This window comes from Anser anser (genome assembly GCF_964211835.1).
Source record: "Anser anser genome assembly, chromosome: 2".
Classification (NCBI taxonomy): domain Eukaryota; kingdom Metazoa; phylum Chordata; class Aves; order Anseriformes; family Anatidae; genus Anser; species Anser anser.
Genome location: NC_139721.1, coordinates 131,196,081 through 131,208,808, shown reverse-complemented (window position 1 = coordinate 131,208,808; position 12,728 = coordinate 131,196,081). Strand labels below are relative to the sequence as shown.

Sequence of the window (12,728 nt, the reverse complement as noted above, 5' to 3'; positions counted from 1 at the left end):
AGACCCTACTTTAATACAAATTAAGTTTTCGTCATTCATCAGCCACCCCCCCCAAAAAAAAAATATATATAAATAAATAAATAAATTGAAGATACTCATTATATTTAAAGATTATCTTATCAAAGCTGTGCATTTAGGCAGATTTAAAAAAAAAAAAAACCACAACAAAACACACACAACTGAATTAGTTTCCCATATTAACCATTTATATTGTCTTTTTTTCCCACCAGTTTCAAAACGGTTTCAATGGAGGAAATGTAAATGAAGCATATCCATCTCAGTTAGATGTGATCAGTAATGCACAAACTGCCACACATCTTCAGCCTCTTCATCATCCAACAGAACCCAGATCCTTCTCAGATTTGGCATCTAGTGGATTTATGTAATTCAGATCTAGAGCTCCATCTGTGACTTTGTCTGGGCATCAGGCTGCTCTGAGGAAAAGCTCGATAAATCTATCTTTGAACATAGGACTTCAACAGCTAAATTACATTTTGAAAATTTGAGGTTGGTTGCACTATATGCTGGTGGCTATGTAATCCAAGGCCCTTACGTCTTAGGGTGACAGGTGGAATTAAAACTCTTGACTAAAAGTATGCATGTGCTGTTTTCCATCAGATTGACTGTGTCGTTCCAGTATGGATTACATATGTATTACAGACTATGTCATGCTATACAACATAAGATAAGGCAAATGGTTTTGTTGTTTAGAAAATTAATTGGGCACTTTACAAATAGCATCAATGGCACAAGGAAGATGATTTCACACTTGGATTATTTCCAAACTTTATTTAAAAATATATATATATTAAAACGCTCTGAATTCATGAAAATCAAAAGCACTTAATTTAATGCATACTATGCTCTTTAATCACTTATTTTATATTTAAAACCTTTTGTTTTAAGTCTCCATTTCTAGCACTTTAATAGAAGGCTTAATACAAGGATATGATATGCAACTTCAGGTTTTCTATGAAACAGATCCCTTGCATTCCTCCTTTTCTCGTCAACCTTAAGTGCCTCACAGGTTAGCTACCTTGTTTCTGACAGGAGCTTATTTTAGCAAAACTCACTATAAATGTCATCTTTATTATGTGAACTTTTATCTAACATCTACAGTGCTACTGGCTGTATCTTTTTTTTTCTTCCCTAAAGATAATTTGTTTAGAGTATGTCTTAATTCTTTATCTGTGGATTTGTTACACTATTATCTGGAGCTATTAAATGTTCTGAACTTAGTTCAGCTAAAGAGTTTTGGTTTATTCTATACTGCTTTTCTGCTTTCTTCAGGTAATACAGGGTATATTAAAAAGCAGATTTTGCTGAGGGGGAGGAGCAGTTCCTCAGGATTAGTTTTAGATTATTAATGCTGAAAAACATGTGCCTTATCTTGTGTTAAAACACTCATAATGTTCTTTAGAAATAATACAAGGCTGCTCTATGCAAATACTTTCACTAAAATGGATATTGAAAAGGTTTGCATTTTAAATAAGGGGGAAAGGAGTCTCAATAGCAAGTGGTATTGACACTTTGACTGCAGTTTTCAATGTTCGTAGTGGGAAGGGGTCAGTTTTGATTTAAACTTTATCCCTAGCAAATTGCACTGCAAAGGACCGAGAGGTTATTCTTTTAATGTACGTGAATCCATTTTAAAAGCTTTGTGCAAAATACAAAATTGGAAAAAGAAACAAAAAGTCATTAGAGAAATTCTGCTTGTAATAAGCTTTATTTTCAGGAGAAAAAAAAAAACACAGGCAAAACATCATTCTGGTTTTTGTTTTTCTTTTTATCTGAGAGGATTGTTAGAACTGTAGACACCAATGTTTGGTGCAAAATAATAGTCTACATGAAAATACAGAAATGTGTATATGTTCAAAATATTTCTGTACTCTTGCGTGTTGTATAGTTCATATATAATAAAATGTCTTTGTAACATATTTTAAACCAGTTAATTTTAAAGTGTTACATCATTACATGTTAAGAACAATTTTATTATATTTGTTATATATAATATAAAATGGCAATGTAGCCAGTTTAAAGCAGGCAAAAGTAAATCGGCTCCCTCCAAATAGTTGTTAATATTGTTTAATACAAGGACAATCACTTCAAATTGGAATTCTTCATTCTTAGATGTAACATGTTTGCTTTGAGGAAGAACATGTCTTCGATTCTGTGATATAATATGCTAGGCCAAACTTAATTCAGTTACAACAATTCAGATGACTGACTTCAGTTTTTCTAAGTGAAATTATTTGAAAGGGACATTAAGGAAGCAATTACTATTCAGGAAAAGCTCATAAAGAGATTGTGGGTTGTAATATGAGGTTGCTTTTTTATTATTATTTTATAAACGTTTCAGATTTTGTTTTCAACACAAGACATCACTAAGCTTCAGTTAATGTCTTTTGAATTAATTGGTCATCCTGTCATTTTTTTATGTAAGGTCTTGTTTTAAGCCAATATCTGAAACGTCTTCCATATGTAGTTAGTGTATGTTTGAATTTGAACTTGAAAATTAGGAAAGAAAAATAATGCTGTAAAACCAGAAGGTTCAAAGGGATAATGTATGTTTTACATCTTACAAACCATTCTGTTTATGAATTTAGTTAAACCAAATACATGTCCTATCACTAAGTGCCAAGGATGCAGTACTACAATTGTGCTGCCTTATTTACTGTAAACAAAGTAGTTGTTTATATGCATATCAGCTTATTTTTTTTGCATTATCTTATGTGTACAACATTGACTGCATTAGTGCACTCTTGATCTGCACCAAATTGTACCTACAGTGCACAGATGTTTCTAAATTGGATCTCCATTAGCCCTTCAGGTCTGTTATAAGTAAGATATTAACCCCATGTTAGACAGTATTACTATCCATTTTTGTACAAGTTTTCTTAGCTTGTTTTACTTTCCAGTTCTTATCTTTCATTTGCTATGCCTGCACATACCATGCAGAACATCTTTTGCGTTAAGGTATGGTTTTGTAGCGCTGTTGCTGATCTTCAATAAAGTTTGTAAGACATAATATATGGTAATAAAATAATCACTTGAATGTAGCTGAAATGCATGTTCTTTTACTGCAAAACGTTTGATTTCAGCAGTATACAAAAAGATACGTTATTATACAGTTACTAATATTTTTTGAGAACTGGTCATATGATAGTTTACAAAACTATTGTTATTTATGTCACTGTGGACTTTGCACTTCTCTGAATATAAGATGCAAATACAATGTGTATAGTTTAGAGTGGTGAACAAGTGTGTATTTGCCCATGGAATTAGTATTTTCCTTTGATAATCGCATGAAAATGAGTTTGTTAATAAACATTGTAAACAGTGAGCCACAACTAGCAGTTGAAAGGCTTCTGTATTTGTTGCCTTGTGAACAGTAAATTTGTAATTCAGCTGTACTGAGGCAGGAATAGATCTCTGCATAGATGCTGCTAAAAATAAGGTAAGCATTTTCTGCTTTGAGATCTGTGGCTCGCTATTGGTGACCTATTTGCTGTTCATTGCTATTTAGTTAATACTGATTTTAAGTTACAAAAACAATTTTTTTTCTAATTATTGATGTTACTGTTTACTGTAGGGTATATTGACTTTGTGTGATAATAGTCTTTTAAAATCAGTTACAGTACTAAAGCAGATGCTTCATAATTCATAATGAATCAGATGCTTCATAATTCCCCATGCAGTTTAGCAAACTTGAAATAGTTCTTCGGTTTAGTGACATGATGGACTAGAAGTTAATTGGCTTCAAATATGCTATTATCTTATAATGTATATGTACACATGCTGCCTTATTCAGAATGAGTACTAGGCTATAAACTCTGCATGTAAGTCCTCTTGCTTGCTCTCCTTGAACAGCACAAAATACAAGCTAAAATACAAGAGTAATTCAACAAGGCTGCAAATCTATTAAGTAACATCTGGAAGTAATCAGGTAATAATATGAGCAACACAGGCCATCCTTTTTGTAGTCTGTTGTGTTTGTTAAAGGGGTATCTTCAAGCCACATGTCAACCTGTTCCCAGAAATGCATTGTTCAGTTTTCTTTGCAAGAGGGAGTTTTCTTCTGTACTAAGCCATTTTTTTTGATTTACGGAATTCCACTTCTATTTTTAATTTGAGGTGAAAGTTCTTAGTGGTTCATAACCTGCAGTAGCCTGCATCAAAGCCCAAGCAGTTTGTTGACGAAAGTCATTGCCTTAGCTGAGGCTCTGTCACAGGGAGGTTTTCCCAGGTAGCTCTTTTGGAGATGGATTTTCCTAGTGAGGAACCGTGTTTCCCACTCACACATTTAAAGCAAAAGCTATTTTATTCATAGATGCCTTTGTTCACCTATGAAAGGTCTCTCGGCTGGCTTATTAAATTAGGTTAAAGTTACCTTCTAGAATAAAAACCTGATTTGACTTTTAATAACATTGTTCTGTCAGCTGATTAAATTGACAGCTTGTATTCCTGCTGTCTTCCTGCTGTCCTAGGAGTCCTTCCTGAAAACTAGTGCTAAATAAGTAACATTAGATCAAAAGAGCTTTAGACATTCAGAATACAAGTTGCCTTTGAATCATGAAATTCTACCCATTGTACAATCCTCTTTATCTGAACATTAAATGATTTTGAGCATGGGCCAGTGTCCACTTTTCCCCTTTCACTTCTGATGCTCCAGTGAACACTATTCACTTTGATTGCTTACCAGGGAATCTGGGCCAACTCTCCAGAAATAAAAATTTAAAAAAATAAAAAAATAAAAAAGTACCCATTCTCTCTTTCAAGCATGCTCTGATACGTTATTGATTTAGTGGTAAACCTACATTTAATAAATCCTTTTCTCTCTCAGAGTTGACTTTCCTGATAAGTAGAGAAGGACTGCTACAGTAAGGCATCAAAAGATTCAATGTATGATGTGAAATTGAAGATTTGATCAGTCTATGGTATAATGAAACGATTCATCTTTTATAACAAACTTTCTAATCAAGGTCTGGCAGGCATTAAGCAAAGCTATAAAAAACTTAATTTCTGAAGTAGCTGGTCTCTGAGGAAGACAGAAGTTCCTCAACATTAAAGTTGCTGTGATGGTTATAACTTAGGCTGAAGCCAACAGGTTCTTATTTCTCTTGAATCCAGCTGAGCTGCAAGCAGAAGTACAAGCAGTATTCAGAAATCACTAACTTAAACAGATTTTCTCACCAAGGTTCTGCGTGCTCATGACTGTCTGGATGTCTAAGATCCATCCAAACAAGTCCATGAGATGAGTTTTCATGTAAAAATCAGAAGAGGAAGCCTGAGGGATATTGGGAGTAATTGAGTCCTTCGTCCTGCATAATAATAATATTTAATATAACAATTCCTCCTGTATTTATGGAAAGACAGAAGAAAAACATTTTTGTTTGCATTTTCCCCTGTTCACTGGCTATGGACATAAAGTCTTCCATCTTGGTCTTGCACCTGTTCCCTGGTAGGTGGCATCAGCCAGAGGACCTTGGCTCCTTGCTGGTAAAATTAAGAGCTGAATTAGAAGAAACTATTGAATTTACTTTGTGACACTAGTCAGCGAGGGTTAAAGAGAGAGGGAAATGCAGGAAGCAAAAGGAGGGCCCCACCTGTAATGTAGTTGAAAGACATCTGAGGGTATTTATATTCTTTTCTAGTTCTGAATCATGTGGAGAGAGCCACACATTTCTTGAGAGCAAAATTTAAACCTCCAAAGTCTCTGCTCAGCTGCCAACTACTTCAGTTCTTCTATAACCATTCAGATCCTGGCAGCACTGAACTCCTTGGCTATCAAGCCCTTGAGAAGTTGCACACCAGGTGTTTCCTGCATCTCTGTGGGGCCCAAAGCAGTAAGTGATTTCAGAACATACTGAACAAATTTATCCAAAAGAAAGCAGCCAGAAAGAAAGTCTTCTGTCAAAATGAACTAATTGGCAAGCAAAACACACAAGTCAGCTCCCTCCTCTACCTTGTTTGGAGTTAGGATATGAATGAAATCAAGATCTCTAAAATGGTTCATAGGATATACTGAAATAAAACAAACTCTCAAGTGAAAAATGTTCCACTTTAAACAAATAGTTCACAAATAACCGAGAGAGAGAAAGAGGACCAGAGATGTATCCTTCAGTTTAATGCTAGGACATTCGTTTGGGACAACAGGATTCTTCAGCAGAAGGTGCTGAGTGCCTGGGACAGTCTGTGGACCAGCAATTAGGGCACTCATTTTGCTCTTCACCAGGGTCATCATCTTCCTTCTCTTGAGGGGAGAGGTGTCATCAATTCTTGATGGAGATTTAAATGTAAAATAAATAATAATAATAAAAAAGGTCTGATCTCATACTTAGTTTTACATCTGCAGTAGCTGGAATATGCTAGAGGTGATCTTATCAGAGGTTATTCCCTTTGATTTTAGCTATCCATGCTTGTGTATATGTTTTTTAAAGCATGTTTTCCAAGTTCTCATCAACATTGTAATCATCAGCGTCAGACTTGTTTCTACAAAAGCTGCAAATTGCAGTCTGTAGTGGGTGGAAGTAGCATTGCTGTGTAATATGCACACACGCATACACAAAGCATGAAGGCACGTGATCTTGTGCTAGAGAATGTTTTAATTACACTGGCTTCTAATTAAACCTTGAAAAGATAATATGAGCCTGTGACACCTCATTCAATGCAAAAAAGTATCCACATTAGGCTTCAGACCTGGACTTACAATTAGTACATAAACTTTTATGTACATAGCTTTATGGCTCACATCTACTTTCAGTCTCTCAATAGTTCTTTTAAAAAAAAATTAAAAAATCTCAAGCAAAGAAAACTTTTGCTAACTTAATACTTCAATTTTAGTATTACTAGGTAAAATAACAATGGCAAGGACTTCAGACCAAGAATATTACTGTTAAGCAGCAGAAATATGGAAATGATCAGTTAAAAGAATGTGGAAAAACTTCATTAACATGCTTCTAAAGTCATGGGTTTTTTGTTCATCAACTTGGTTCCATTACCTCCCTGTTTTGGGAACATCTAAAACCAGCATTTAAAATGTTCCTTGCTAAAGGTGATAAAGATGCAGATTTTCTGATTCAGCTGAGACTTCAAATCTCTGGAAGTTCAAAGTGGTTTAAAGCCAGTGTGCCAGTTGCTCTCTAATAATAAAATTTGGGCCAAACTGAAACACGTGGCAAAAGACCCAGATCTGAGTGGATGCACCCCAGAAATGTTTTTCAGGGCTTTTATTTGTTTGTTTATTTTTAGGATGCAGAGTATTCGTGTATTAATGGTCACTCTTGTCTGCTTACTCTCAGGAGTCACGTAACCCTTGCATAGAACCTGGTCTATCAGATGCTAACAGAATAAGAACAATTTAAGCATATCATTTAGATGCTCTGAGTGTTGTTCATAGCCTCTGCTGCTTCCTAATTAAAACAGCTGAGTGACTTCTGCAGGAAGGGCCAAAGTATTGTAGGAGTGTGCTCAAATCGCCTTGGCAGGTTGCTCCCGCATGGCAGAGGCAGGCAAGGCGTTTCGATAGCCTGTGGGAGTCTGCGCAGCGAGAGGAGCTGCTTCGTGGCTGGAGCAGTTGCTCGTTTCCACGGGGAACAAGGTAACCAGACTCCTGCCGAGATGCTGCACACCAGCTGAAATGGGATGGACAGATAGGGCTCAGAAGTGCTGCCAAGGCTTTTAACCCCTTAACAGGCACTGCAGGGAGATCAGTATCGCGGAGTGCGACTCTCACCGCAGAGCCCGGAGCTGGCTACAGGCTCTGAGACCAGGCTTGGCTGAGAGAACTGAGGAGAAGCTGGTGACTCCTTTTACACAACAGCATTGTAGCTGTGGTACAGCCTTCCTGCCGGGGCCTGGCTGGCAGCGAGGACTGAGTGCAGATGCTGAGCAGCAGGCACACCGGTTGAGCTCCCACCCAGGAACGTGGGGTAACGAAATTTCTCGATGCTCAAAATGAGCTGACTTCCCTCCCTGCAAATACAGATCAGTTAACAGTTGTTTTATTGGGGGGTGGGCAGGGAAAATTCCAGCAAGTTGGGTAAACAGGATGATTTATAACACCAAATGCCTAAAGCAAATACCAATCTATTTTAGAGTCTGTTTTCCTCCGATGAAGCAACTGTTGGGGCAGCTCTTGTCCACTTAGCAGTATCACTTCAGTAGCAGCCCCAATTCATCAAGCCATTGGTAACGTGACCGATTTGCACAGCTGCTGTGTTTGTTACCTGCTTTTTCGTGCTCTGCCGCACTTCGCTGCCACTGCACTTTAGCACTTCGTCGAGTGTTTGCTGCTACTGCAACTCTGGTAGCACACAAATAACAGGCATCTAATGTATGGATTGACGTGGGGGAGCTTAAACAGCTTTTCCTACTTCGCAGCATATAGGAAATTTCTGCATAGTAGTTCCGTATTCAGTTCAGTGGATTGCTTTTTCTTTAGGCCTGGGCTGTCAGCCTTGTAGCTGAGCTGGCACGTGGGGCGCTTCTCTTGGGTCTGTCCCCTGCCATCACTGCTCCTCCTCTGCCGCCTGTGTGGTAGGAACGGGGACCTCGTCCTAGAGCCAGCCTCAAGGCGACAGCTCAGCACTGCTTGGCAGCTGCTTTTGAGTCACATCTTCCCTTAGAGCAGCCTGTCTCAGCTGCAGCCTTCATGCAGCCCTCAGTCAGTTCTTCTGCCTGGGAGGAGCTGAGCCCCAGCCAGCAATGAGGTAGGCAGCGGTTCCCTGCTGAGACAAACATACCCAGCCGGCTGCTGCAGCCCTCTCACGTTCCCCGCTGCCTCAGAGGAGTGGAGCTTCTACATACTGCTTCCACCCATCACCTCTCTGAAGCCTTTTATAACTTCATAGTTGTAACCCAAAATTTGAGAAACACTGCTCTAAAAATAGCATGCAACAAATGATGGAGGGCCTCCTTCCATCCCTCAAGAGCCAGTCTTTGACCTTTCCTTCACCATCCTGTATTTTTAGTAGTATAATTTCAGATACAATTACCTACACTCAGCTTCTGAAATCATGCATGAAATGCTTTTTCAGAGCCACATTAACAACTAGCTGCTCAGCTTGCTGGAATTAGAAACCAGAGAAGTTGTTTTATTTACAGTATAAAATCAGACTGTGGTTTTGGTGTAGATTGCTATAATAAAGAGGAAAGGTCCCTTTGGTGTTCTTTAATTTATGACACACTGTAAAATGTCCAGGCGCATTTTACCTAGTAGCAGAAGGAGAAAAAATAGTAACTCTTGGCTGGAGATTGAAAAAGTCTCACCCACCATGAGCGTATTTCAAGATCCTGCACATTTGGGAGCAAATCAGCTACTTATCTGTTTCTGGGATCATGCTCATTTGTAACCACAGTGCAGGCTCTGTGGCTTTTAAGATATTTTTTTGTTAGTCTGCCTAAATAAAATCATTCATATCAGATGAATGTCAGTACAGTGCCATTAAGATCACATTAAAGAGATCTTAAGGCCAACATTTTGGGCCTTGCAGGATGAATTGCATCCTGTTCTGATTTTACTGATTCTTAATATCTCAAAGCCTGCTTTTCAGGCACATTAGAATCTAAAAATAGTCAAGCCTTGTGAATTGCAACTACAGCATGCTCATTACCCCAATCATGTAGCCATGTCACCATTCTGCTAGAGTATTTCCTGGTGAGCTGCATAAACAAGCTATGACCTCTGGCTTTCTATAGTTTGTGATAAGACTGCGTAAGCTCTCTTTATCAGTTGTGGACCTTCACAATTGCTATTTCACAGTAAGGCCTTGAGTATATCACCAGATTCAATTTAATCAACTGTATCAGTAAACAGAAATACTACTAGTGAGTCACAGAGTGATGCAAAGACCTCTTATATCATCTCTCCCTTGCTGACAGAACAGGATCCCTCACTCTTGTCCAAAAGCTTCATCTGTCCGACTATGGCAACTCTGGTAAATCCTCTTCACTGATTAGAGCAGACAGCCTATACAAGCTCTCCATGGAAAAAATGATTTCCTTCCATTCATCCTCTCTTCTGCTCTTCATTTTTCCTACAAGTCTCCTTACATTCATACCTCATGGCACACAACAAAATATTTATTGACTATCACCCTCAGTCATTTTGTAGCTGGACAATATGTATTCAGTGACTGAGTGACTGGTATTTCCATAGTACATGCAATAAAACTGCTAGTATGAAGAGACAAGTTAAAAGAAATAGACCTACCTATACAGCAGAAGAGGCAAGTAAACATCTGCTTTTTTTTTTTTTTTTTTTTCTTTCTTGAAAAGAAAGCAAGCACCTTCCTTAGGAAAGTCTTCAATCCTTTCCCTTGTAACACAACCCCATTTTTATTATTGTGCATCCAAAGTACTTTAATTTTATCAAGAGGGTTCTTTTGTCTCCTCCCTCCCTCCCTCCCTCCCTCCCTTCCTTCCTTCCTTCCTTCCTTCCTTCCTTCCTTCCTTCCTTCTTCCTTCCTTCCTTCCTTCCTTTTTCTTTCTCTCTCTCTCTCTCTCTTTCTCTCTTTTTTCTCTGAAACTGAATATAGTCCATTACATCAGTGCTGGACAAAGAGACATTACTTGAATTAATTGTTCATCATATTAGAGACATACATACATGGGAAGATCTCATTTCTTTATATAAGGAAATTTCTTTTGCGTGCCAGATTTGTGTTGGTTTGGTTGTGCTGAACATTACATTGCAAACTCATGTCAAATGTACTCTCCAGTGTCTCTCCTTCCATCACTGAGAATTGTTTTCTTCATATTTTGCAAGTATGAAAGCTCACTCAGAGAAACTTAGGTAAGTGATTGCTAAAAGAGCTGACAGCCTGTGTTTCCCAAACAATACACACACACACACACACACACAAAAGAAAGGAGAACTGTTCTGCATTCTGAAGAGAATGCAGCAGGGAGTTTACAGATAAAATTGAGGAAGAAAGACCAAAATATTAAGGGATGTTGGGGGAATACTAGGAGATCCAGGGATGGTCCCTTGGGGGTCAATTGGAGGTACCGTTGTGTTGGGCACTCAGACCTTGAATGAGCTAGCTTGTACTCTGGGAACAATCTATAGGACTTAATGGATTTCTCCCATCTTTAATTCATGACTGTTTAGTCCATGACTTGGGTCTTTCATTCCATGGGAAAAGCATATGTGTACAGCCCAGGAGTGGATACTTGCCTGTCTGCTTTTTAAAATGGCTCCTAGTTGCCTGCTGAATTGCTTTTTCTTTTTGGTTTTGTGCATTTATGAAAATCATACAAAACCTTTGGAAGCAACTCACCAAAATGTTTCAAAATCAATCCAGAACTATTGGAAAGGGGAGGTGTTCACCCTGTAGCTGACAGACCATCTGCGTCATATCTCAGCCTGCAGTGGGTGTTCACAGCTATCATCGAGATGCTCTCATAGCAGCTGAACACACATCTCCCTTTACTCGTGATATTGTTTAATCTCATAGAACTTGACAAACTGCAGCATAAGTTTTCTGAGAATCTTTACAAAAATTGCGTGTAAATCCTATATTTGCTGCTTCTAAATATTTCTGGCAACATTTTGTGGAATCCTTTTTGTCTACGGGGAAAAATAAAACACAGCACACAGAAGAGAATTACCCACAGGCTCTGTCTTCCCTTCTATTCCTGCCAGTGTCCTTACCCTGACTGTTCCTCCTCAGCCGGAGGCCCAGTCACAGTGGATTTAGTTCAGCCTGCAAAGTAAGAAAATTAGCTTGTTTAAAGGTGACAGGTGAGTTTAAAAGTAACCTACCTTACTTAGGAACAATATGCCTCAGGAAAAAGATCAATTCTGCCTACCCACGTAGAAAAATGCAGACAATTTTTTAAAAATAACTGCAGTCTCCACATGCACCTAAAACAGCTCTGGCTGTTCCTGGCTCTGAATTTTACCTCTGGGTCTCCTAATTTTGCTCCCATTCCAACAGTAATGGTTGCTGCCTTTGAAGCTGAAGACAGTTGTCATGCTTATAAAACAGAGAAAAGCTCTCATGCCTATTTTATATATAAATATGGAATAAGCTTGGAAAACATACTGATTTCCTTTCCTTTCCTTTCCTTTCCTTTCCTTTCCTTTCCTTTCCTTTCCTTTCCTTTCCTTTCCTTTCCTTTCCTTTCCTTTCCTTTCCTTTCCTTTCCTTTCCTTTCCTTTCCTTTCCTTTCCTTTCCTTTCCTTTCCTTTCCTTTCCTTTCCTTTCCTTTCCTTTCCTTTCCTTTCCTTTCCTTCCCTTCCCTTCCCTTCCCTTCCCTTCCCTTCCCTTCCCTTCCCTTCCCTTCCCTTCCCTTCCCTTCCCTTCCCTTCCCTTCCCTTCCCTTCCCTTCCCTTCCCTTCCCTTCCCTTCCCTTCCCTTCCCTTCCCTTCCCTTCCCTTCCCTTCCCTTCCCTTCCCTTCCCTTCCCTTCCCTTCCCTTCCCTTCCCTTCCCTTCCCTTCCCTTCCCTTCCCTTCTTCCTTCCCTTCTTCCTCTCCTCTCCTCTCCTCTCCTCTCCTCTCCTCTCCTCTCCTCTCCTCTCCTCTCCTCTCCTCTCCTCTCCTCTCCTCTCCTCTCCTCTCCTCTCCTCTCCTCTCCTCTCCTCTCCTCTCCTCTCCTCTCCTCTCCTCTCCTCTCCTCTCCTCTCCTCTCCTCTCCTCTCCTCTCCTCTCCTCTCCTCTCCTCTCCTCTCCTCTCCTCTCCTCTCCTCAATTTTCTGATCTATGCTATAACCTTTTTGTCAC

General features: G+C 39.0%; 1 protein-coding gene across 2 annotated transcripts in view; it reads left to right on the top strand.

The window, feature by feature from the left end:
• The window catches only part of AHR (aryl hydrocarbon receptor), a 63,771-nt gene extending 60,421 nt beyond the window's left edge, over positions 1-3,350 (top strand). For both annotated transcript variants that reach the window (XM_083823219.1, XM_083823220.1), the window contains one exon: positions 231-3,350. In XM_083823219.1, coding sequence (XP_083679345.1) covers positions 231-386 — 156 coding nt within the window. In that variant the 3' untranslated portion in view covers positions 387-3,350. The remainder of the gene's footprint in view (positions 1-230) is intronic.
• The last annotated feature ends 9,378 nt before the right edge of the window (positions 3,351-12,728 follow it).